At 42.7% G+C, this 25,743-nt stretch overlaps 2 protein-coding genes across 24 annotated transcripts; one reads left to right on the forward strand and one right to left on the reverse strand.

Moving 5' to 3' along the window:
* Window positions 1-8: 8 nt before the first annotated feature.
* On the reverse strand, window positions 9-13,413 carry rab3ip (RAB3A interacting protein (rabin3)). Of its 18 annotated transcripts, none has more exons than XM_005475823.4 (14): window positions 13,262-13,413; window positions 7,763-7,883; window positions 6,860-6,976; window positions 6,386-6,552; window positions 6,144-6,309; window positions 5,360-5,455; window positions 4,616-4,693; window positions 4,324-4,539; window positions 4,102-4,230; window positions 3,440-3,552; window positions 3,299-3,322; window positions 2,866-2,965; window positions 2,106-2,175; window positions 9-2,026 (listed from the first exon to the last, which is right to left on the reverse strand). In XM_005475823.4, the coding sequence occupies exons 3-14, from the start codon at window positions 6,947-6,949 to the stop codon at window positions 1,944-1,946; spliced, it is 1,332 nt and encodes a 443-aa protein (XP_005475880.1). In that variant the 5' UTR covers window positions 6,950-6,976; window positions 7,763-7,883; window positions 13,262-13,413; the 3' UTR covers window positions 9-1,943. The 18 variants fall into 18 exon arrangements, with proteins under 18 accessions (XP_005475880.1, XP_005475881.1, XP_005475883.1 ...); XM_005475824.3 differs by having other exon boundaries at window positions 13,163-13,294; XM_005475826.4 differs by lacking the exon at window positions 13,262-13,413 and adding an exon at window positions 12,585-12,679.
* On the forward strand, window positions 12,586-24,353 carry proser2 (proline and serine rich 2). Of its 6 annotated transcripts, none has more exons than XM_025899911.1 (5): window positions 12,586-12,710; window positions 15,369-15,432; window positions 17,609-17,725; window positions 21,093-21,363; window positions 21,509-24,353. In XM_025899911.1, the coding sequence occupies exons 3-5, from the start codon at window positions 17,657-17,659 to the stop codon at window positions 22,990-22,992; spliced, it is 1,824 nt and encodes a 607-aa protein (XP_025755696.1). In that variant the 5' UTR covers window positions 12,586-12,710; window positions 15,369-15,432; window positions 17,609-17,656; the 3' UTR covers window positions 22,993-24,353. The 6 variants fall into 6 exon arrangements, with proteins under 6 accessions (XP_025755696.1, XP_025755697.1, XP_025755698.1 ...); XM_025899912.1 differs by lacking the exon at window positions 12,586-12,710 and adding an exon at window positions 13,171-13,304; XM_019346724.2 differs by lacking the exon at window positions 12,586-12,710 and having other exon boundaries at window positions 15,279-15,432; window positions 21,509-21,922; window positions 22,139-24,353.
* The last annotated feature ends 1,390 nt before the right edge of the window (window positions 24,354-25,743 follow it).

A 25,743-nucleotide genomic window follows, 5' to 3' on the forward strand; every position in this document is an offset into this window, starting at 1 on the left:
TCCACGGATCGTTTTCAGAGGTATTACTGTTTTTATTTCAGTGTCTGAGAGAGAAGGCACTAAACCAAACCAGGAGAGTGACATTGACTTTGAACAGGAGAGAGAGAGATGTCAGGGTTAAATTAATATATATAAAGTTTACAGAACAGCAGGTGCGCATGCGCGCGCGCACACACACACACACACACAGAGCTTATTATCTACACGAGTCCTGATTGGTCACACGGAGCTCGCTGCAGAGCGCCCTGTTTCACAGCAGGAAATGTAAATATCCAGCAACAAAACAAAAACCCTCAAAAACTCAAAGAGAGCCGACATCAAGTCCTTCCTCCTGCAGATACATGCTCAATTATTTCTGCAGCTTTTTTCTGTGAGTAAAAACAAAACAAAACACTGTATCCCACTCTGCCATCATCGAGACCTCTAAATTAACTCAAAATACAAGCTTATTCAAAGTTTACTAAACAATAACAATTTGATCTTTTTTTCCCCTCTGAAAATATATGATAGACTCACCAACAGTGGAGGAAAGTGTACTGTAGCAAAGTTATAATTACTTTAACTCAAAATTTGACATTTCTCAGACTTTTCAGACCCAAAAAACCCCAAGAAGCCCCAAAATTTGATGATTAAAGAGCTCAATAGTTTGATGTAAAGTCTGGAAAAAAAGTTAAGTTGTTTGAAAATAAAATGAAATAATGAGAAAAGTAAAATATTGTGAGAGCACAATTTCAGAGGAAAATAACGGAGAAAAATCAAAGTGCAAAGAGTGAGTCAACTTAGTGTTAATTTCACGAGGAAAAAAAACTCAGTATTTTTTGATATATGAATAATGAAAAATTGACAAGAATAAGTAAAAATACTCAAATTCATGTTAATTTAACATTAATTATTACATTGTCAAAATTTGGAGATTAAAAAAAATTGTTCATTTTAATTTGACTAAGTAAAGCTGAAATTGCAGGAACGTAAATACATAATAATTTAAAGGATTACAATTAAGAATAAGTCATGAATTTGAGTTAATTTCAACATTTACAGAAGAAAAATTCAAAATTTAGGTTTTAAAACTGAAGAATTGTAATTCTGAATTCTTCAGCTGAGATGTTGTCACATCAGCTGTCACTTGTTCCCTGCGATGAGTTTTATCATAAATATATATCCAAATATTCTAAATTGTTTACATTTTAAACAGCTGCAGTTTTACTACAGCTTTACTGCTGAAATAATATTTTCTTGTAGTATTTAAGGTGAAGGTGAAGTCTGCTTTGAAAGCCACCACACATAAATCCATAATGACGGTTTATGTTATGAATGGTGGTTTATTTTGAAAAATCCTCCTAAATAAAAAGGAAGATGGGTCCCATTAACTAGCAGGAAAATGAAGCGAACCTGGAAGCGCAGCACGACCTGCAGTTCCTCGAACGGCCACTTTAGGTGCCACAGATGGCTCCACAGCAGAAACCTAACGGGGTTATTTTTCCACAGTTTCTGTGATTCTGTTTACAACTTTCTTCCTCTTAAAACAATGACTTTATTCTACGGTTCAACTTCACCCTTAAAATACGACTTTTATCAGATATTTTCTCATATTTCTAACATCTATTTTTGATATTTTTCTCGCTTTGAGGCTTGCTTCAAAACCCACATGCATCTCTCCAGAGATCACATGTAACTGATGACCAAACGGTCTGTAGTGTTATTTTTTAGAAACATGTCAGTTTTCTGACACACTGGAGTGTTGCATGTTTCAGAACCCAAAGATTCCAGATCAGTAATGACCACCGGCGCCAAAAATCACAGTCTTCAGTCTTCTTTTGTGATGATTGAAAACAGTTTTTCTCTCTCACACAAAAAACACTCACACAAAAGAAGGGGGAGGGGCAAAAGCCAGGGTGGGGCGGGGCTTCAGCTCAGACGCTGTGATTGGAGGACGGCCCCGGTCACAGCTGGTCTTTGTAGTAGCCGAGCTTGGCGAGGGACATTTCCCTGCGGAGCTGCATCACCTCCCAGAACATCTGCTCTGCTGCAAAGACAGAGGGAGGCAGGAAGTTTAATCACACTGATATCGAGCCACCACAAGAATCCACTGGCGCGTTTCTTACCATCCTGCTGTTTGACCAGCCCTTGGTGGATGTAGCGGATATAGGTGAAGAAGTTGCACACCGCTGTGATCTGAAGGAGAGAGGACACTGCTGAAAACACCAGTCAACAGTTTGTGAGCTTCAGGTGAATTCATGCAAAGCTACTCTGCAAAGAGTTAAGGAATAAATACGTTAAGTCCGTATGTTTAACTTCAGGACAGGATTACATACTGAACTATAAGCTTAGTGATTTTGCTAAAACTTAGGTTTCTGTTTGTTTGGACGATTTAAAGTATTCAGATTTCTGTTCTAATTTCTCATTTACATAAAAAAAAAATCACTCTTAAAAAAAAAAAAAATCACGGAGGGAGGAGGTTTCTAACTACAGTTCCTGTGACATTCACTTAAGGCTCCAAGTTAAAACTTTGAAGAATAAATAAACACGTTTAGAGAAAACAGTTTGTGTCTCTGGATAGTTTCATCCTTCATAACAAGACTTAAAGTTAGAGGCATGGCTGCTTTAATCAGTCATTCTGAAAGCCCTTTATTCTTATCCTCATGCAGAGGGACTGCTGATGTAGAAGTGCAGTAACGTGGACTGAATCACCTTCAGAGTCGTTTTCTTACTTACAGCGATGGTGGAAGAAGCTGGCAGGATTGTTTTAGTGCTCACTGAGCTTTGGAGTAATTTAGAAAATGTTCTGGCTCAGGAAAGATGGACCGGACATAAAGGGGAGGTAAAGCTTTCAGGTGTGAGTGGATGGCTAGGTGTTACACTCACTCTGTATCTACAGTAGGGAGACACGTAGTAATAGCTGGACGAATCTCCAAACTTGATTCTGTGCTTGCAGGTTTTGGTCTGACCGCTCAGGGCACATTTTCTACCAGATGGACATAAAAAACAAAAACAAACAAACAAAAAACATGAGTTAGCTGTTATTTTAACAAGAAGAAACAAAAAAAAACTCCTACAAAGCAGAACAAACTACACAGGAGCAAAACTAACACGGCTTGAGGCAGCGGAGGAGGAGAAGAGGATGACAGGATGAAGGTTTGCATCATCGGGATGGCTTTGACATCCTGGACAGAAGTTTAGAAGGAGGGAATGCCGTGAGTTAGCAGTAGGGTTTGGAAGAGCCGGATGGAGGTGGGGAGCAACTGAGGAGAGGCTAAAGAAGGAAAAATAAAAGCTAATGGGGGAGAGTCAGACTTACGTGACGAGCTCAGACCTGCGCCCACTAGAGGAGGAAATCGGAAGATGGAGATGTGATGATGAAGGAGTGAAAGCTCAATGCAGGGGAGAAAGTGTGTGTGTTTGTGTGTGTGTTTAAGTTCAAGTGTGTGCACGTGCTCACTTTGGTCCTCCACACTCCACTGCCGATGCTTTGACCACAGGCAGCGGCTGGAAGCCGACCGGCTCCACACTCAGCGTGTTCTGCTCCACGGCCTCCAAGATGGCCGAACCCAGCTGGGGAGAGGAGAGGAGGGCGTTAACGGACGCAGGAGGTATCAGAATCCTTCTGATTCATGTCAGCATGCGTCTCCAGAGGACTCAGGGCGGTCCCTGCTTTTCCCTGGGATTTTCTAAACCCTGCCCATTTGTTTACAGGACTTTTTTAAACCATCAAACCAAATGCGTACCGAAACAAACCCGGTGAAGCCTTTTCCAGCTGTCAGAGGGCGAGTGCAGGGCATGCCTGGCCAGGTTGCCACCCACTCATGATCAAATCTTCTTACTGTGAGGTGACAGTGTCCCCACAAGGCAGATGCACGCACCTTTAACAAACTTTTTGTAGCTTTGTCTACAGAAACCTTACGTCTTTTAATCATCTGAGATAAACAGTGACTGAGTTTGTGAGATAAGATCAGAAGTTTTAAACCTTCTAAACATTTTGATCTTCACAAAAAAAAAAATTGAAATGAAAATATCAGTGCTGAAATCTCAGATCTGTGAATGTTTGCATGTTTTTCTACTCCTAATAAAGCGCTTTTAAGAGTTCGGGAGGTCGTCATGTACCTCGCTTTTGTTGAAGGTCAAGCAGGGGTAGATGTCCTCATGGTAAATCCTCTCCAGGAAGCTGCAGCTCCGGTCGAGTGTCGGCTCCTCCTTCCATGCCTTGAACTCGCTGAACAGCTGACCGTCCACCTGCAAGTCAGAAACTACGTGCAGTCTCATCATCGGCTGTTAAAGAAAAAGCTGTAGGAGCCTGAGCGCTCCTCCTCCTGCTGCTCCTCCTACCTCCCGACACTCGCGTACGATGGGCTGCGTGGCCGACGGGTCAGGCTGCGTCCCCAGCATGGCGGAGGAGGTGCTCTTGTTCCTGCTGTGGCCCTTCCTGAAGGGAGTCTTCACCCCTCCTCCCGCTCCCACAGAGGGAAGCTCACCCACCGGGGAGGTCGGGGAGGAGAGCACGAGCGTCTTCAGGGCCTGAACCTCCGCCTGTAGGACGTCGATCTGAAGAAAGAAAACAGAAATCCTCAGAGTAAGCTGGTAAACAGTCTGGTCTGGTGGTGGAGTGGTGAGTGCTCACCTTGCCCAGAGCTTCTTTCAGCTGTTTTTCAGCGTTTGCCTGTTTGACATTTGCTTCTCTCACCATTTTGTGAGCCTCCTGGAAAACACACAGACGGTGAATCAGCAGCTAAACAAGCTCAGTGAGACTGAAATATCTTAAATAAACTCAAAAACACAGAACAGGAACATAAAGGTAATCTGCATTTACAGACACACAAGAGCACAGAGAGTCCCAACACCACCTGTGAGAGAAAGCCAAGAGTGAACGGAGAGCACGAAGGAAGAGGAAGAGGAGCAGCACGTTTTCAGGGCTTGCCGGACAGATTCATTCAGGACAGACACATTGGAGGATGCCAGCTCTGGACCTCACATTTCACAGGAGACACTCGTGGAAACATTCTTAGGTTTTTAGCATTGTGCCTCGACCTGTAGTCGAGTTTGAGCTTTTCAGCAGGGCCTTAGGTGAAAAGGCTGCACTTGATTTTTAACATAATACAACACAAAAGCTAGACTGAAGAAAAATGATAATTTAACTTTATTCTGATCAAACTGAATTATCTGCCCTTTTTTAGAGGAAACTTGCGATGCCTGATGGGTGAGAAAACTAAATGTTTAGAGTTCACCTAAAAGCTTTGTTAAACCCATCACACCTCTTTCACACTGTCTGTGTCAATCACTCATATTCTTTCTGTCCGGTGCCTCAGGAGGAAGAGGAGGAAAGGAAACAGGAAGTAGAGGACAGACGTAGGGTAGGCGGACCGACCTGGAAGAGACTGGCGGTGAGCTCCTCCAGCTCCTGGCCGAGCTGATCTCTGACTTTAGACAACCTCTCACACTCCTCATCCTTCAACAGCAGCTCCTTCCACACACACACGCACAGCAACACAACAGAAAAACAACCAAATGAACATGTGGAAATGAAAGCATGGCGACAAACGAACAAAGAAATGAAGAAATTAATTTAAACATGTTTAACACAAAAAATCATTTTAAACATGCTTTCAAATAAAAAAAATTACACGATATCGCTCTAAAGTAATGAATGCTGTGGTGAGATGTAGTGAATACAAACAACACACACACACAAACGCACACACACAAATACAGCTCTCTCAAACATAAAGGAACGCAGTGACATTAGTCTCGTTGCGTGGCAGTAACGTCCCTCAGTTACTCAGAAAAATCTTCAAACCTTCCTCCAGGAACTATTTTCTTTCTACTGTCTACATCCGCCAGAAGAAGCATACAGTAAATTACAGCTCAGCTGAGGCGAGACGTGATTGTTGTTTACATCCTGTCGTTACAGTAAACGGGCGCTGCCTCCTGCACTGTCCTCTCTCATTTCTCTGCTCTTGATCTTACTTCTTTTGTCTCTCCTGACAAAAGCAACCCTGACTTTGGGGTGAATTGTCCCTTTAAAGCAGAAACGCGAGTATTTGAGTTAAAGTCAGGATTAGGTCACATTCAGGTCAGATTAGTCTGGGGGAAGCTGATGTTGCGATGTCTTCTGTGTGATGAAGACGTGACCATGAGCGAGCACACCCTACCCTCTGAGCCTTGGCGAGCTCCTCCTTCAGCCTCTCATATCCTTTCTCTCGGACCTCCATCACTGACGGGCTGCGCAGCCGTGACAGGCTTTCACTCAGGGCACCACACTCCTCCCCGTCCTCTCCGGACATGAACTCGGCTGACTCGGCCTCCAGGCCCGGCACGCTGTGCGGGGAAACAGCACGGGTGAGTTACGGATTACGGCTGATCGATTGGGTGCAGGCGTCTGTGTTTTTGTTACCTTCCATTGTGGCTGTGCCGCGGTGCCGAGTATACCGGCTGAGTCGGCAGCTGATCTGCTCGCAGTGAGGTGGGGAGGCCTGGAGGAGGCGCTCCCAGAGAGTGGGTGCGATATAGAGAAGCGGGCGGGGTGGTGTGACGGGCAGCCGGGCGCTGATCCGATTGGTTCTGCAGGGCAAACACAAGCAATCAGGGTGACACAAACTCCAGAACAGTGGGTTTACGACATTTCATCTTCATGCACAAACACACAACAAATTTTTTCACACAGGACACAAAAAATCTTCAACAGCGAGGGTTTGTTTTTTTTAAAAAAAAATCATGCACAAGAGAAGACTCGGAGGCGCCGCAGATTTCAAAACAAACATGATTTTGTCTTTATTCCCAAACTTCAAGCGATGAAATACGAGAGTGGACCTCCTGAAACGTGACGCATGCAGGGAGCTGATGGGGACGGCTGGAGCTCCGACCTTACCTGAAGGTCAGGTGTGGTGGGCGAGGCCAGATTCACCTCATGGAACCCCTCCAGAGTCTCTGCATTGTTCTGACTGCTGCTGCAGGCCATAGCAACTGCTGTCAGACATCATACACTCTGAACACACACAAACACACACACACAGAGCTGTGAGTTGTGTGAAAGCTGCAGCAGTCTCGCTTCAGTCCAGACTGCAGATGGAGAATTGGTGACTAACAGTGGGGGAACCCAAACACAGGCTTCAAAAGATGTTTGTTGGCGAATTAGCAGCCATCAGCGCTCTCCTCGCTGAAAGTTTGCAATTAAAAAGTTTCTTGTTAACGCAAACAAATACAAAAGTCTTTCAAACGGATCCTTTACGTCCAGTTTATGTGAAGCTTGTAAGAGGCAGTGGTGGTCTGAAATTCAACTGATTCTGTTTGTGCTCCTGCAAACATGTTCACGACTACACCCCCACAAAATAAAATACCATCTACCTGCAAAAAAAAAAAAAAAAAAAAGTGTAACAGTCTGGCACTCTGTTTGCTGCCCCCAGCTGGACATGGAGAGTACTGCGACATGCATAATTCAGATCACCACCTCAGAATTAAAGAAAACAGTGTGTTTTAATCTTGTGATTATTTTTCATGTTAAACCCTGAAACTGTCAAACTCTTGCAGGTGAGTTCAGGTGTTAAATTCAGAGGTGGTAAACTTAAGGTGAGCACAGAGAAACCTTTTCAGAAGATTAATAAGGAAACAAAATCTGCATGGCGCTCACAGCAGAAAGCCCTGGACCTTATTAACAGCTGTTTGATGACCTGAACAAATAATAAAATAAAATAAATAATTTGGGTTTTTCTAAACAGGCTAACGACCTCGGTGAAAGCGTCTGATATCTCAAATTGTTTTCTGTTCACTGTACCATGGTGCAGCTGTGGATGGAGAAATCTCGAGGTTCAGTGGAGGCCCAAGGACAGGCAGTCAGTAAAACTCAGGTGAAGGAGTGACTCAGCACACGCCAACAGGAAAAGACTGTCCTGTAGCTGAAAAACAGGGAAAGAGGCACAGAGACAGGTTAGTTTTACTTTCTGCTGTGAGTGAGTTTAAAACAATTGTCCTGATAACCGATCCCAAAGATCATCAGGCTTAGAAGTCACTCTTTTAGTCAATCTTTTAAATATCCACTAAACGCCTTTATTTTTAATGGTATTTTTAAAATCCTTAAATAAACCCCGACCACTCCTCAAAGAAAAAAAAAAAACAAAACACTGGATGTAGCAAGAGCTCAGGCACTTTTTGCAGTCCAAGACCTGCCTGACCCAGCAGCAGCTCCAGGTGAGCTAGCATTAGCTGGTTTATGGATGCTGACTCGTAACATTTAGAGAGAAGAGGCGGTCCCTGCATTTACCGTTTTACTGTCCAGATTCCAAACCTCAAATGAGAGCAGAGCTGAGTGGGCAGAAATTTCAACAGTAATTAATCTCACAGGCAGAAACAGGAGATGTTTTTGCCCCAGACTTCGCCTGTCAGGCTGCTGCTGCTGATATCAAGGAGGGTGTGTGTGTTTTTCAGTTTCTTAAGAAACATTATCATCGTCGTTTTATTGATTCCTGCACAGTTTTTATTAAACCCCAGGTCTGAACATAGTGTACAGACATCGCTCATGGTTTCAGCATGACAGCACTGAGGACAGGAGCTCAGTGGGACACGCTCTTGGATTTCAAAGCCACTTTTTCTGTCCCTAATTGAGATGTGTCCACACAATAACTCACATTTAACTCAAAATGCCTTTTAATTTAAACTGAAGCTTTTTTAAAACCATTTCCCTTTCTCCACAAAGATGCCACTGAGCATTAGTTGCAGGTTTCACACCGATAAACACACCAAGCTCACTGCACTGGTAGAAAATTAAGCCAAACTGCCAAAAATCAGAATCAGAGAGACTTTATTTATCCCCAAGGGGCAATTAAGATACAACAGAGCAGCATGACGTTGAAGATAAGGACGGGGCATAAATAGGCAATAAGAATGAGATAAAATACACAGAATATAAAGTATATACACAGTTTTACAATTTCACAGTTTTAAAATTATATACTGATGTCTACCAGGGAGACTTTGGGCTGAAGTACACCTGCTTGCCGGGTCACCCCTGAAACACCTGTGAAGCAAATATAATTTACTCATCCTTAATGTCTGACTGCACTCTCAGTCCCTGCACTGTCATGACCGGACACATGACCCCACGTCATGGACTGTTATTCCTCAAACGTCTATTTAAATACAGCAACATATGTTCACAAGATTTTCAGTATACTTGACCTCTGACCTTGAGGTCAATCTCCCTGAGAATCAGCTCGCCTGAGATTTCTAGTAGATGCTCCCACACCAATCTTGAGTCACCATTGCCCGCCTGGATGATGACAGGACACCATCAGCCTTCAGGCTTAGGAGTAAAAACTCCAGTTCCTGACGTCCACTTGAGGCCGCCTCCAAAGCTGAGTCAGTTCCCATAGACTCCGATGTTAAAGCAGGTGGTACAAATGTGCTACCACAGGCTGAAGGCTGTCTAACTGACAGTCCCTGAACTTGACCTCTGGACTGTTTGTGATGTTGGCACTTTTCACACTGAATTATCTGACTAATAATGCGGCGTCCTGGATTTTGGTGAGTGAAATTTTAGTCTTCCTCATCAGGAAGCATTAAAATTACTTCAGTGTATTTGTTGATCCAGCACCTCGCCCCTCTGAACCCGGTCTGATGGCAGTAGCACTGCTGCTTCACTGCTATAAACAGGACATTTTAACCTTGGAGGCTATCTGTAGACAACCTCAAGTGGCCGTTAGAGGAACTGCAGTTTTTGGCACCAACACACTGGTCTGAGAAGAGAAGTCCAAACAGGAAACTCACAGCTTGCTAATCTTTGAATCTCTGAGCTAGAAAAGGTAGCAAGGACCAACAAGACTTCACACGCCAAGCTCAACAAGCCAAAACACCACCACCAAAGAAAAACAGCACTGTATTTTAAACATCTCCCGGTTAGACATTAGCTCGTCTTCTATGTGCCAGCACTATGATACCAAGTCCACCTGAACTTTGTGTTCACAAGAAGGGAGCAGCCACAAGGTGGGCCTCTTGCAAGTTTAACCCACGCAGCTCCCTTACCTTCCAGTAATGTGGAGTTATGACTGCATTTCCTCCACAAACTGCCCAAAGTTAATGTGCAGTTCATGAAGGCTGGGGTCAAAGTTCAGCGGGCAGGCAGGAAGTTCCCTTTGAAGCGTCATACCCAAGTTGCTATATCATTAACCAGCATCACTGTGATGTGTTCTCAAAGTAATCTTATTACTTCTTTGTCTCTCTCCTTTGCTTTGTACACTTGAGCAGAGTGGCTGAACAGCACACCGGTCACACCTGCTCCATCTGGTGTGTGTGTGTGTGTGTGTTCAGTGGGTGTGTCCTCCCCTGATGAATGTAAACACAAAGAGAGACTTAAGTACAAATAAAGCTGCTGTCACTCCCTCGTTGTATTTTAAGAGCATGCTGAGTGACTGCTTTGTTTCTCCGTCAGTATCATCATGTCATCTCTTCTTCTGCGCCCGTCATTAGGCCTGATTAGGGGTTTTGTTCCCGCCGCAGTGAGGCATGCTGGGAAATGATCCTCAGCTGTGATGCCGTGTCTCGGACTCCGTTAACGTTGAGTCGTGTCATTGTTTGGTCCGAGTTTCACTGATGCTGGAATGCAGCTGACAGCAGGCATTAACGTTGCATTCAAGGCCAATCAGACATCAGACTACAAAAAACTGCTGATGATACCTGATATAAATGAATCTCCTGTTTCCTCTTGTGTGGTTTGTTGAGGAGGTTTGTGGTTTCAAACACGGGGCACAGAAATCAGGAAGTAATGTCAGATTAGGATATATCTGTCAGAGGTTAAAGAGCCAAATTCCACCAACCAATCACAACTTCCAACCAACAAAGAGAGTTGAAACAATCAAATACTGCAAAAGATGGTGATTTTAGATAATTTAAGGTATTTTGGTTTAATTATTCATCCCATAAAATATTAATATAAAAGAAAGAAAGACAGCTCACATGTCTGACACTGTGCCGCAAGAAAAACACATCAGCACAAACTCATCCAGGATGTATGACACATGGTGATGGACATGAACACACACAGGTGAAACTCCACCTTCATTAAAAACAACCTGACTCCTCTTCCCTGCCTGCCTGTCGCCATAGAGACCAGTCCTAGAGAGCTTGGCGTGGTAACCCGACACGTCGTGCAAAGACCGGGTTACTCGGGCCGCCCGATGAAGGCTCATCCTGTGTCTCAGTGGCGGTGTTTACGCGAATCCCAAACAGCTCGACTGACCACAACAATGAAAAGCTCACCATCAACAGTTTGCGGTGACAAATGGGTCAAAATAAAGGTGCCGGGGCTCCGTGGCACTGACCTGCATTTATCATTTAACAGAAAGAAGAACAGGTGAACGCCGTCCTTTAATACATCTCCAAAAAAATAAGAGCGTCTCGCACAGACAGCCATTGAAGGAATACCTGCTTCACCAAACATACGACGACCAGGCCTGACAGAGCCTGTTTGATCCAGAAGCCTATGAAACTTCTGTGTGCTTACAGATGTGTACAGGTAATGGTTGTTCCCATAATCAGATGTATCAACTGAATTATCAGGATTTAAAGACTGAGCAGAACAAGCCAGACGTTAAAATCCTTTTGGGTCTGTTCAATAATAGGATTAAGCCTGTAGATTTCTTATACTTACTCCTCGATATGTAAAGTGCAAAGGGAGGTCAGTTTGCATTCATTTATTGGTAATTATTCACACATTTTTCTACATTTTTTTAAAAATTACTTGGCAATTTAAAAAATAAATCATTTCCAGCTTTTCTTCAAGAATTTGCCTTTTTTTCTAAAACTGGAAATGTGATATTTTTATTTTCAAAAATGGAATTTTTTTGTGAATTTGCAGGGTTTTGCTTATAAATTTAATTAAGCTGCAAATTTGGATTTTTTTAATCATTTAAGTTTTTCTGTGTGAATTTGGTAGTTTTTCTAAATAGATTTTTCTTTTAATTGCAGATATACTTAAGGTTTTTTTGGCCAGTTTATCTCGTACATTTTCCTATTTTGCCCACAAACTTGACATTTGTTTTCTTGTACATTTAAAAATTTTCACTTGAAAACTTGCCGGTTAATTCTCATAAAATGTGTAAATGTACAATTTGTATTTGAAATTTTGCCAGGTTTTCCTGATAAATTTTCTCATTTCTTGCCATAAATGTGCCAGGTGTTGTCGTCTATATTTGTACTGTTTTTTTTCTCATAAATCTGCCAGGTTTTAATTTTTTTTGAGCCCTGGGGTTTCCTCTTCTTACCTTCAGTGGTCCTGACACACTGTAGTACTTCAGAGAAACCAGCTCAGCACAAAAACTGCAGCATGTGCACAAATATCACCTGAGTTTACACCTGCAACAGCGTCTCTGCTCATTTACCCGACCTCCAGCTCTCCCTGCACCCAGATGGGCTGCTTACAGTGTCACCTGTACGCTGGAGGTCATTCCTCCAGGTGAGCTACTCCTGCTCTCAGGTGGTGTCTTGTGGACAGCTAGCAATAGATTAGCCGCGGATAGCACGTTAAGTGACGTTACCTATTATGCTAATGCATTAATACGTGAGCACCTGCGGGGGGCTGAAGTTAGAGAGCTAAGGGCTGTCACCTGACGCTGTCTGAAAGATGCATGATAGCGGCGTCTCTGCGCGGAGCTTCGGGTTTCGCTGCTACATCGGGCTAAGGATTAGCTGAGCAGCTAACGTTAGCTGGCCAATTACTTGACATTAGTAGGGTGAGTGTGGGCACAGGTGTGTTAAAACACGGAAATGAAGCACATGACAAGAAGAGAACTATTTAAAAAAAAAAACACAAACAAAAAAACAAAACAAAACCCAAACACATCCGTCCTTCTCATTCAGTAAACATCAGGGAATGGCTTGCAGAGGGAACCCCTGCTTCCATTATCGGCCACTGCTCTAAGCCTGGCCACGGCTAGCTAATTTCATTGATTACATCAAACAGATGAATGCACGGATTTATGAAACTGCGGATTCGCTTTAAAACACAGAAAACTGAGAGAGTGACGGAGTGATGCTGAGAGAGAGGAGAAACGCTGTCCGATAATGGGCGCATCGATGCTTTTTGTATGTAGCACGCAAGCTAGTGGGGCTGAGCAAGTTCGCCCAACTCAGCGACTCACGGATTAAAATAAAAACTGTAACGAGGCCTTAAAGGTGGACTCACCGGACCTCCGCGTGCACAGCAGCCCAGTCGGTCAGTCTTCCTAACGGTAACGTGCCGAAACAGCCCGAAAAACAGACAAACAAACGGAGAGACACTCACCGGAGCGGCTGTTGACGCAGAGCGGAGCTCCAACTGACGGGAGGTACGTTCACGGTCCGCTGGGAAACCACAGAGCCGCCAAGCAGTTCGTCACAGTGCAGAGAGCAGGAATTCATTACTCGGCATTAGGCCCATTAACAAATAAAATTACATTACATTTAATTTAATTGTAAAGAAAAAAAAGAGAGCGCGTGAAAGAAGAAACAAATAAAGACTAAGAAAAAACAATTCAAATTAATATGAAGCTCAAAAAGTCTGGACTTATGAACTAAAAGTTGTAAAATAAAATAATTATAATAATAATTAAATAAATAAAATATTGTGCTTGGACAGAGAGATAATGTTCGGAGAGAATAAAAATTAAGATTTATACAACTAAAGGTACAATATATGAAATATATCATAAAATAAAAATATCGCTCAGTGAGGGGAATAACTATTATGATAGTTAAATTGTTGTTAAATGTTAAATTTACGATGTTAAAGTTGTGAAAACACAAAATTAATAATTAAATAAAATAAACACACACAGTAATTATTTTTTTAAGTGATTCAAATATATAGTAGGGACGAGATAATATTCAGTGACAAAATCCAAGTTTATTAAGTTTAAGTTGTAATAAACAAAATTGAAAGTTTACTTCTACCACTACTACTACTACTACTACTACTACTACGACTAATAATAATAATAATAATAATAATAATAATAATAATAATAATTTGTAGCTCGGAATGGGAATAGTATTCCCTGATGGTCCCTGAGTATGAGGGAAAAAATGAACAAACAGGTGGTATATTCCTTGAGATTAAGGTCTCCAGTGGTTTTAATCTTTAAATGTTCACTTCATTCCAGTCAGAGAGGCTGTGTGTGAGGATGAAGATAAACAGTGAAGAAGAATTAAAAGCCACCAGGGGGCAAACAAGCCCCGTTTTTCCAAGTTTAAAGACGCGCTATGTTTTGTTGTGCGTGCGCTCTTTGAACACACGAAGACGCGAACCCGCACCATCAGAGTGCTTCCTCGGGTCTCTGGAGCTGTTCTCTACTAGATCCTGTTTCTTCGGGGCTGCACATGTTCGCCCTCCTCTCAAACATACTGGTCCAGATTTGTGGAAAATGGTGGCACAAAGTCTGGTTTTTACCACTAGAACTCTTTCTGACCAATGAAGGACGTTTCTTTTAAAATGCTTCATAGCTTCTATCCAACTAACCACTACCATCAGAGACTTGAAGGTGATATCAATTTAAATTATACTTTTTGTGGAACCAATAGGAAACAGTGGTTCATGAATTCAAGTTCTCCAGTTACTTTTTTATATAAAGCAAAATATTTACTCAATAATGGACAACAAGAATAAAAAAAGCCTCACCTTTTTAAACATTTTAATATACTTGTATAACTGAGTGTATTTGAACGATTTTAACGCTCTGTCATTCTGCGTTGATGTCAGCCAGTCTTAATAAAGTTGGGGGGAAAAAATCAGGGTGCTCAAAACCCGAGTAATCTGTAAGTTACAGTTACTCAGTGAGCAGCACAGCGAGTCCCGTCACTGACGTCATATTACGTTTTATGACTGTGGAGCTAAATTTAAGTATTTTACACACAATTTGGAGTCTTTATTGTAAAACAGAGACACACATATGTCACTCTGTAACTGTGTAATATGGAGATATGATATAGATATATAAAGATTATAAAGATGCAGATTCGGGGAGCTGGCTGATCTATATTTGATTTAAACTGTTTCTATTGTTCTTCTATTGTTGATTTTTTTTTTATGCAGTCCCAAAAGAATGATAGGAATGTGATGAGTTCAATTACATGTCAAAACAAAACAAAACAAATCTCACATGTCCTACTGCTTCTGAACCCATCCCTATGATACTCTGAGGTGTGTGTGTGTGTGTGTGTGTGTGTGTGTGTGTAATATATTTCCACTGTGTCACACACACCTGAATAAACCACACACACACCCTTCTGGGGGTGGAGTTTCCCCGTGTTTTTAAGTGATGCGTAACGAGCCGGGTGGTGTCATTACGCACACGGAGCTCGGACTATCGTTTCCAGCCAGATTAGAGGCTGATGTTGCTGCCTTCTCTGTGAAGGAGGAAAATCATCTGTCCAGCTTCTGGTTTGAACTTCAGGATGATTCGTGCGAGGATTTTATGGGTAAGTTTTACTTTCTTGCATTCTGCCGCATTTTGTTTTGTTTTTGTTTAGAGTTTTTTTCTGTTTTTGCTTGTTTGTTTGGTTTTTTTTGTCCAGGTGTAAAATGGAAAAGGAAGTTTTCTAAGGCAGATTTATTTTTCAGTGATGGTCTGATAGATGTTTAAAGTTAAAATGCAGTACACTGAAAACACTTCAGAACATATGGACAGACTTTCCTATAAGAATGAGAGACACATGTAAAGACTGATTTGTCTGTTTGTGACCATCTCGTGAAAACCGAAATGATCCACTGTTAATAATCATTTCCATGAGCAGGAATGTGTGCATAAAAGTATGTATTATTCGTTATCGTTTAAAGGAAAAGTTAAGTTCATGAGTAATTAAAAATGTGCTGTATTTCAAATGTTGAAAGCAAAGATCATTTACAGCATTTCAGTGAAAAAAACCATTAAAAATAGAGTCGTTTACATCAGTTTATCAATAATCATGAAGGGATATAAATAAACCAAAGAAAATCTAAAGATGCTTAAAAAATAATGGACTCGGGAGAAATATTAATATTGATAACAGAGGAATGAGTGCGTGTAACTGCCTGGGCTTGGTTTCATTCATAACTGTGTAGTAACACTCCTCTGTGTGTTTCATCATTGACTCAGCATTTATTACCTACAGGTCCTGAGCCAGAGCAAACCAGCTGCTCCCTAATTGTGACCGTGAAATTATTCTAGATTAGCAGGAATTAGAAGGATACATATTTTATCTAATTTAAAAAAGAAAAAAAGTAGAAATCTTTATAAAATAATAACAATAATAGCTTAACAGTGGTGGAAAGAGAACAGTCTGGGTTCAAGTAGTCAAGACTTAAACAGAAGTATCATTGTGGTGTTCAGTTTTTAATTTTTTTTATGGAAGGTTTTTGGCATTTAACCCAACAATGATGCTCAGAATGAGCCTGTGCCTCAAGATTGAGCATTTTTCAATCTGAGTTATGTTGATTTGAGGGTTTTCTTTACACAACTTGGAGATAAGTTGGTTCATAATTGATCTCCACACCTGCAGAGCCAGTTTAGCTGTGTGACAGCTAACAAAGTGTTGTGCTCATTGTACTAAACCTAACGCCCTGCTGAACTGTGACTGAGGACCCACGTGAATCCAGGCTGGTTTCAGACCCAGGCTCATTCACTGTGACCGCCTCGTCTATACTTAGGTTTTTCTTGGCTCTCCAGTCACTTCCTCATTTCTGTCTTTTCAAACTCATCAAGCAGCATTTCTCTTTGTTCTTGTCATGAGCGCAACATCAGGCAGGAATGTGTTGGCCAAGGAGCTCGTTGGTTTCGGCTCTGCAATCCTGTTCTGCAGTCGCCTGCTCTCGGTTAACTGGTCCATCAGGTGCTGTGGACTAAATTTACCCTTGTGCTCCGTTACATTCCTGAGGCAAACTCTGCACACTGTACATTTATCCGACAGGTTTTTAACGCTGTTAAAGATTAATCCAGCTCTTTATGACCTTTATGACCAACAAAACTGCTGCTTTCTGCAACTGCTGCCAACTATTGAAAAAAAAATCTCCTGTAAACTGAAGGTTTTGCAATTAAATTTACAAGCGCAAACATAATCTGTTCACCTTAATATACTTTTACTTAAAGAAAAATATATTTGTGCATATAGTTGGGGTTTTTTTTTGCAGTAATAAAATCTTACATTTTATTGCTTTTTTATTGGGCCAAATGTGAATCTACTACAAACTTGATGTAGAAATCTTGAATAATAAAGCATGTAATAACAAAAACAGGTGGCTGAAAGATATTTTTTATTGATTATAAAGCAGCAGCAGCACCTATGAAGTTGCTAGTAATTTTAAAACCTCCAGACTTTCTTGTCTTGAGGCCAAAATATGTAAACATCTCTGATATTTCCCCCCAAAAATGAAACATTTATCCTAAAAAAATAACGCAAAACCCTTGAGATATATCTATGTTAAGCCAACTGCACTATAAATACTCTTTCATTCTTGAGCAGCTGTTTTAGCTCCTCCCCTTTAAGCCAACTTCATTCTGATTGGCTGCACCTCATACTCCTGATATCACACGGAGCCAGGAGCAGAAAAAACAGGTTGACACTGAGCCTTCAGTGCAGACTGAAGCCTGAGCTGATATGCTCTCCTCTGTGTCCGCAGACTCTCGTTCAGACGCAGATTAGATGATTCTACAGAGCAGAACCAGATATGGACTTCCATCTGCAAGAAAAATCTCACCTCCACTACAGGGTCAACGGGAGCAGCTCCAGACCAGGCGTGAGTACTCAAAAACCACTCTGGTTTACTCAGAGTTGAGCTTTTTGTTGCTTCTCTTTAATTTAGCACACATTCTTATGAGCAAACCCACACAGGAAACAGGCTGAAACTAAACTTTTTTTTTTTTTTTAAATTAAAGCAATTGTAATAACTTTGTTACCACAAGAGATTTCTCTGAAAGTCAGGGAGGGGGGAAAGTTCCTTTAGAGTTTTTAATCTGTCAAATCTACTAAAGCTGGTGACATGAAACAGCAGTTTTTCTATCTTAAAGAAGAATCGGTCCACTGAGTAGTTCAGTTATGTCCATAGGGGCAATAGTCCCCTGTGCCAGCCTTCAGCATAAGGGTAACCTGCTTGACCAGAAGAGGTCTTACTGTGGATTTTTTTGAGTATTTTGCCCCTGAGCAACTAACAGAGGAACAAAAGGAGCTGAATCTTTTACTCAGTTCAGTGTTGGCATGGCTTTGCAGCCGAGTTGAATTGAAATAAAATTGGATTAAGGAGGTCACGCTGATCTCGGCTGTTATCTCTGCACACTGACAGATGTAGATGTCTGACGTTGTCTTAGGAAATCAGCAATATCAGTCTTTCTCAAAGACAAACTTTCTGTTGGTGAAACAATCATTTTGGAGCTATTTTTCAACTACAAAAGACCACCAGCCTTTAGAAAAACCTGCTAATTGGCTCCTGCGCGAGTATTCCCCTGATGGAAATGGGTGCTGTGTAGTCGACACCGGGTCACATCATGGCAGAGAAAAGAGCAGTCCTGTTCTTTTTGTCCTATTAACCACAGCAAACAGACTGTGCGTATCAGGTGAACACCTGATTGTTCAAGCTGCACTTTCACGCCGGCTAAGGCCTCGACGCCGTGTTTACACAACGCAGCCAGTCATCTCAGAAGCTGGGAAACTACACCTGCCTAACAACTTAATCCCTTCACATGCCTCAGGGATGAGATTTATTATCAGCGCACGACACAGCCGAACCGGTTAAGCTGCAGTTTTTTAGGTCCTGAGCTGCTTTGCTACAATGGACGACTTTCACGGCAGCTGAAACTGGCAGATCTGCGTGTTTATCTCTGATTAGTTTCAGGAGGGTGTTGCTGCAGGTGTCTTTGTCTTTGCAGGTGTCTCGGTAACCTGGTCGTGGCACTTTTCGTTTCAGCAGCAACCCCATAATGCCGTTTCAACTGCAGCCTGAAGGTCATCACCTTGACAGAGAACAAATAAGGGGCAAAAGTCCTGCTGTCCACTTTTCAGAGCAGTGATACTCATGTGTAAGTACTGAGTCATGAATCCCAGTTCAGTCATTAAGACGTCTGGATTCAGATTTTTTTTTGTGTGTGAGTTTTATTTGCGAAGTCCAGCGAAAGTCACAGGTGACATCTGCAAAAATCACTTTTATTGAAGAACTTTGAAAGAAAATAGAGTTTAGAGTTTTTCATAGAGTTTGCCCCGACCAGCTGTAATTTCAAATGATAACGAACCACTTTGTTTACATAACGAGGCTTTTTTTTTCTTCGTGGCCAGCTCTATTTATGTTTAGGTTCATTACACATTGTGTCAGGGGATCCCCTAAAACCATGTGGTTTGGTTTAAATAGGCGGCCTCGATCCTATCAGGACCGCAAAAAGACCTCAGCAAAATCAGCGGCCACTGAGTGTTGTCACTGGATACCCTGCTGTGGTGGTTCTGAGTATGTGGAGGTGAAGAAGAAGAGGTGAGGGAGCCGTCCAGCAGGAGAGAGGGAGGGAGAAGGAGAGAGAGAGAGGGAGGGCCAACTGAGCCAGAAACAGGGTGGGAAAAGAAGTCTGGAGGAACAAACAGGTCTGTGTTCCCTCTACACATGCCTACTGTGTGAGAGTCATACGTGGACCGTTCGCACCCATATATGTGGAGCTCAGTGATGAGGAGACATAAGCAGCACCACAGCAGGCCTTTTTGTCTTGTTTTGCATTAAGAACAACAATCAGTCATTTTTTCAGTATGTTTCAGTCATAAACAGTAAAATAGGCAGATGTAGTGACTGTGAGGTCACATGCAGGTTTGAGAAATTCTGTGAAAGCCTCAAGTCGAGCATTTTTGCCATTGTCGAACACCTGGGAGCATATTTGCATAATCCACCTTTCTGATTCTTCTGATTCTTGGAACTGGAGTGGGAAACATATTAAAGTCAGCCTGTAGACTTTATACAGCTGGAAGTCTCTTTGCAATCACACGAGTCGCCCCCTGCTGGCTGTAGGAAAGAACTCAGCTTTAAGGCCCCTTTTTTTTTAAGAGACACATTCAACTTTCTTATCTTCAAAACTGAACACATGCCGAGATTTGAACTTACTGTAAATGGAACAAGAGCTGCTGTGCTAGCACCAAGCTATCAAAAACTCAAAACGCTTTAACACTAAACAAAGTGGAGGTATTTTCTGCAGAGAGGCGGCAGGCAGGCAGAAAGGTCAAGGTGGATAAATTTAAATACCCGGGGGTCAATCATCCTTAGCAACGGACAGTGCACAGGAGAGGTGAAGAAGAGAGTGCAGGCCGAGTGGAGTGGGTGGATACAAGTGTGACAGAAGGATTAGCTAGAGTGAACAGGAAGATTTAACACATGGTAGTGAGACCTGTAAAGTTTGGTTTGGAGACAGTGCACTAACAAAATGACGGGAGGTGTCTAGCAATCCCGCCTCCTCAACTTCTGCCATGAAGCCAAGATGGCTTCATGGCAGCCAATGTATTCTTTTCAGTTGCCAGCAGGGGGCGACTTCTCTGGCAGTAAAACATGTTCCAGTTTTATAGCAGTCTGTGGGAAAATGACTCTCAGCTCTCTTGCCCTGTGACCTCTGTAAAATGGTATCCTGATAGCTTAACTAGCTCAGTCACTAGTTTGAGTAATATTAAATAAATCCTGAAATCCAGTTAGTAAATTATCATCATTATTAGAGTAACACTCCATAAATAAATATGCAGTGAATCTATGTAAAGGCTATGGCGTAGCTCATGCACACAGCCAACACCATTACCTGCATTTATTCATGTGTAGTCGCTTGCAAGGACATGAGGTGCAGATACATTTTTACATTTTGTTCATACTTTGTATACAGTTTCACATACAGGAAGTACACAAATATTTTAGCACACTAAAACAAACAAGAACAAGAAAAATGGTTTCAAGTATTTAAATCAGAATCCGAGAGTGCCTCCCTCTTAAGCGGCAACCTTCGAATTTTCCCCTCCCTTTGTAAATAGTGGAGAAACTTCTCTATGTGTGCTGCGTGCACTACAATGATTCCCAGTAACCCGACTCTTTAACCTCTGAGGCAAAAATGTTAAGGAACAAAGAAGACATAGCAGAAATGTTTTATATCTCTTCACAGGATGATCAAGACCTGAGTCAGGAGGAGCAGGACTGCATCCAGTTCTTTGAGAAAACCATCGATTCGCTGGAGGCGAGTTTAGAGGAGGACGACTGGAGGCTTGTGCGAGCGAGGCCCTTCGAAAACTCCACTCAAGAGGTCACTAGACCTGTGGCTATGATTGCCAACCCCTACTCTACCAACCCCAAAGATCACGATATTATTGACTTGGTCCACCAGGAAGCAGACTCGGTTCACTCTAAAGAGCCGATCTTCAGTCCCACCCATCGAGGTAGCGTACAGCAGTTGGCGCTTGTGTTCAGAGTAGTCAGTTACAATATTTAAAATTGTTTATGTAGATGAAGCAGATTATTAAATTACATCTCTAAACTACTAAAGTCGTGATGACTGAAACTTCTGCAATTTGTTTCTACCAGGCTTTCAAACTATGGTGCCACCCCCTGATAGCCACTTTGAGATAAAGCCAAGGCACAATCCGATGGACAGCTTGCCTTCAGAGTACAACCCTCCCCTCCCGAGTGGCATGTCCGGGCAGACGGACACCTCCTACCACCCGGCAGGCAGTGTCCCCACCCCCGTGCTGATTGCCAAGAAGATAGCTGAGAACCAGTCCGGAGGAACAGCTAACTTCCTTCCTTCACTCCACCGCCTCAGCGTGGATGAAAAGCCAAGCACAGATCATCCAGTGAAGCAGGGTCCTCCTACATCTGCCAAGCCTACCCGCTACCCTGACAACATCAACATGATCCGTAGCAGCAAGGACCGCCAAAACCAGCCACCACCTAATGTGAGCATCCAGGAGAGACAGGCGCATATGCTGGCAAACCTAGGTACGAATCAATCTCTGCTGCAGAACGATTCTCTACACAATGTAGGGGAGAAGCCTCGAAATGTTCCTACTCGCAGCATTTCCTTCAGCGACCCCACACCAGACAAATCTAGGATGGAGGCCCTGTCTAAGCTAGGCCTGACCAGAAATCGAGCTATGTCTGGGGGTATGTCTCTCCAAATCACCCCTAACATTACCCCGTTGGTTCCTCTTACAGGTGCAGGCAGCAGTCCCACACCACTGGAGGCTCATCATCCAACAACAACTGAGACTGGGCCCAAATCGCCCCAAGCCCATGTCAGTACCCCACCTCAGAGCCTGATTCATGCTGACAGGAAACCTGAGGTTCGGAGGACATCTTCCTCTAGGAGCAATGAAGACAGAAACCCCCAACCAAGCCTGTCGCCTCCAGCTGTCGCACAGAGCAGCTCCTATCCACCTCCTGTGGAAAACAAAGTGTCCATCCCCCAGCAGCCATCTGAGGTGACCTCGCTGTCACTTAACAGCTACGGAGGAAAATCCATCATGGTCCACCCTTCTGTTGGCTCCAAGAGTGAACCTGCACCCTCAACAACAAGCCATGAACCCAGAACCCACCCTTCTGCACTCTCAAACCCCAGTGAGCCGAACACCTACGGGGGAAAGAGCAAAGTCATGACTCCTGGTTCCCTATCTGGCTCCAGGACCGAGCTTCCTGACATCCTTAGCTCACACATGGACAGGAGTCAAACCTTGCCCTACAAATCAGAGCTACTGCAGCCCGAGCACAACAGCTACGGAGGAAAGAGCCGAAGCTTCAACACGGTCACCGGCTTATATCACACTTCAGAAAGCCCAGCAAGGGGTTCCAAACCTCCAGCCCCAACACCGGCCCCGAGACCTCCTCGGCACTCCTACCATGGCATCGTTGTTCCCCAGAAACCAGCGACGTCCTTGTCCACAGACAACAGACGAAGATCCAACTCGATGTTCCGCCCCCAAGGCATCACAGTGCAGTTTTCTGGTCGAGGGGAGATGAACGAATCACGCAGAGAGGCACTGAGGAAACTGGGGTTGCTGAAAAAGTCTTGATGAACTCTTGTTTATTTGTTTTCTGGATTTATCCTCAGTTTTTCCTGCTGGTGGAGGTCGTTTGCTTATAGCTCCCCCTAATGAGTGGAGGGATAAAGACAGACTTTTACAGATTCACAGATAGCGTAGCTGAGCTAAACTGCTTTAAATCTCTCCAAAAAGTTTGGAAACAAAACATTTATTTAGCTTCCTGTCTCAGCTTTGTTTGCGACACGAGTCCGATTGTGAACATCCAGAGTTTTTTTTAGCCTTTTTACCAAAAGCATTAGTTTAATCTGGAGGCTCTCAAGCCTCTTTGGATTTAAGGTTGGATTGATTTTCACTGATTTTTTTTCTGTTTAAATCTTGGATTCTCAGACTGTGAAGTCTTTATCACCTCTGTTACACGGGAGCCTTTTTTCTGGTTTTCACTGGTTTTCTTTACTGACTTTGGACATTTTTTCTAGTCAGTGGTACGTTAGTGTGTATATTTGTTTTTCCAGTTAAAAGAACTTTTTATTTAAAAAAAACTTATAATATAATCAACACTAAAGAGCAAAAAGGGATCTTATGTATGGGACTAACGGAGAAAAGACGCTGTTTCCTTGAAGATGTGGAGCCGAGCAGGGGGATATTTTTACTCCAACGAACAAACCTCCCACACCAAACCACAGACTGGTGGTCTGGGCTTGAGGGCAGGACTTTTACTTTTTTACTACGCAGAGGGAATACTTTAAAAACTGCTCTTTAGGGATGGGTGTGCACATAGCATTGTACAAAACACGAGCACTAAAACCACACAGTCTAGAAATACATCCTCGGTTACTTATATGTTGTTTCTGACATTTGAAAATGTGTTATTTAACTGCTGTGCGTGTGTGTGTGTGTGTGTGTGTGTGTGTGTGTGCGTGCGCGCGATTGTTTATCAAGACTCCGGCCTCTGTAGTTTACCTACAGTAACTTTTGAAGTATATTTTATAAACTTATGTTTACAGACTCCGGTTCTCTGTAGTTCAGCTACAGTCATGTTGAAGTATCTAATGGTGCATACCTGCAGTATGGAGCTACTTTATGAGGAAATGTTCCTGTGAAGTAGTCACATCTGCACAGATTTGGGATAAAAAGTGCCTCTTGTGTGGTTAAAGGGAAGCTGAGCGGCCGTGTGAGAGTTGCTGCTATAAGTGAACAGCCCGGTGTTCTTTCTGACTGTTGAAACTTCCACGTTATAAACTGTACATAGTCCATCTGCTCGAATATTTGCACCCATTAAACTGAACAATCTTACATCTGTCTGCATGCTTTGTCTGTTTTGTTCTGATTAACTGGGGAATGTGAAAAAGAAGCAGCTGTTTAATGATTGAATAAAGTGTCAGCTGAGAGGAGATTTGAGGGTTGTACTTTTTTTTGAGGATCTTACCCACAAAAGCTGCACAGCCTCTTGGAAAACATAGGTCGAGACTCAAAGGTGCCTCATTTGCACTTGTAGCCATATTGTAGCCAACAGGGCAGCCATATTGGTACAGCATGTCTACTAGAACAACAAATCTTGACAATTTTCCAGCTTTTAAGTTGTTAACATGAGCTTAACGCCTCCTTTTCTTTCCTTAGATCTTCATTTGCAGGACTTTGCAGCCTCCATGATTCAGAACGTCTTTTAGCAGCAATAACTTGAAGTAAATGTGTGACTGTATGTATGACTTTATCAGCCTCTCACATGGCTGTGGAGGAATTTTGCCCTTTCTTCTTTATAGCATTGCTTCAGGTCAGTTAGGTTTGCAACATTTATTTATGCACAGCTCTGAAGGTCACACCACAGCATTTAATCAGGTTCAGCTCTGATTGTTTTTTTCTCTCTGCTGTAGATTTTCTGCTGTTGTTTGGAGCTTTTTATGATGTCACAGAGATGGATATCCCTAACATATCAGACACACAGGCCCCTCCTATCTGCAGTTTGGAATTTTCTATTGTGAGGGGCAGCCAATCAGAGAGCTCAAGACCCAGAATAAGTTAAATAAAGGTTATTTTTATGGACTCACTTAATTATGAAGAGCTACTTTAGTAGGGATTGAGATTAAAAACAGACCTGGGCATGAGCAGAATAGGTCCACTTTAACCTCTTAAGACTCTTTCATGGCATACATTTTAAATTTTTCTTTGCTATTTGGGCTGATTGTTTTCACATTCATCAGGTCCCAAAGAATTACTACCTTTTTTTCTGAGAAAAATTAGATCCACATAAGAGGACATTCGTTTAAATGTTGATAGGACAGTGGCGGTATAATGTCCTCGTAAGTGGATATCAGGCCCTTGTAGAGCAAAATGTAGTATTTTGGTCTAGACAACCCAAAATGTGATGTCCACATAACTTTGGATTGCTCCTTTAATAGTGCAGCTACGGACCTCGAGCCCCTCCCTGCTCATGTTTTTATTGTGGAAGGATTTTCTGACCCATTTTCCACGTTTCACACTGGGCTGCTTGTGTTTTAAACAGCAGCAACACTAAAGACGCTGTCTGGACTGCAGACTCTTACATAAGCCTTCGACACAGAGGCTTTCATTCCTGAGGTGTGTGTGTGTGTGTGTGTGTGTGAGGGGTATCTGCAGCGTCAGTGGCAGCGCCCAGGATGACTGATGTTCTGCCTTTATTGCCATTGTTCATGCTTTTAATGAGCATGCTCGCCCATCTCTGTGGGCGCTGTGTTCATACCTAACTTTAACAGATTTATAACACTGGTGCTCACACTGTGCACATTCTCCAGTCAGGTTGAGCTG

The sequence above is a fragment of the Oreochromis niloticus genome, linkage group LG17 (assembly GCF_001858045.2).
Source record: "Oreochromis niloticus isolate F11D_XX linkage group LG17, O_niloticus_UMD_NMBU, whole genome shotgun sequence".
Taxonomy (NCBI): Eukaryota; Metazoa; Chordata; class Actinopteri; order Cichliformes; family Cichlidae; genus Oreochromis; species Oreochromis niloticus.

Coding starts and splice junctions, on each gene's coding strand:
- rab3ip (XM_005475823.4), bottom strand. CDS start 6,949: ATGGCCTGCAGCAGCAGTCAGAACAATGCAGAGACTCTGGAGGGGTTC. Junction 6,553..6,859: donor CCACCACACCTGACCTTCAG/GTAAGGTCGGAG, acceptor TTTGCCCTGCAG/AACCAATCGGATCAGCGCCC. Junction 6,310..6,385: donor CGGCACAGCCACAATGGAAG/GTAACAAAAACA, acceptor TTCCCCGCACAG/CGTGCCGGGCCTGGAGGCCG.
- proser2 (XM_025899911.1), top strand. CDS start 17,657: ATGGACTTCCATCTGCAAGAAAAATCTCACCTCCACTACAGGGTCAAC. Junction 17,726..21,092: donor GGAGCAGCTCCAGACCAGGC/GTGAGTACTCAA, acceptor ATCTCTTCACAG/GATGATCAAGACCTGAGTCA. Junction 21,364..21,508: donor CTTCAGTCCCACCCATCGAG/GTAGCGTACAGC, acceptor TGTTTCTACCAG/GCTTTCAAACTATGGTGCCA.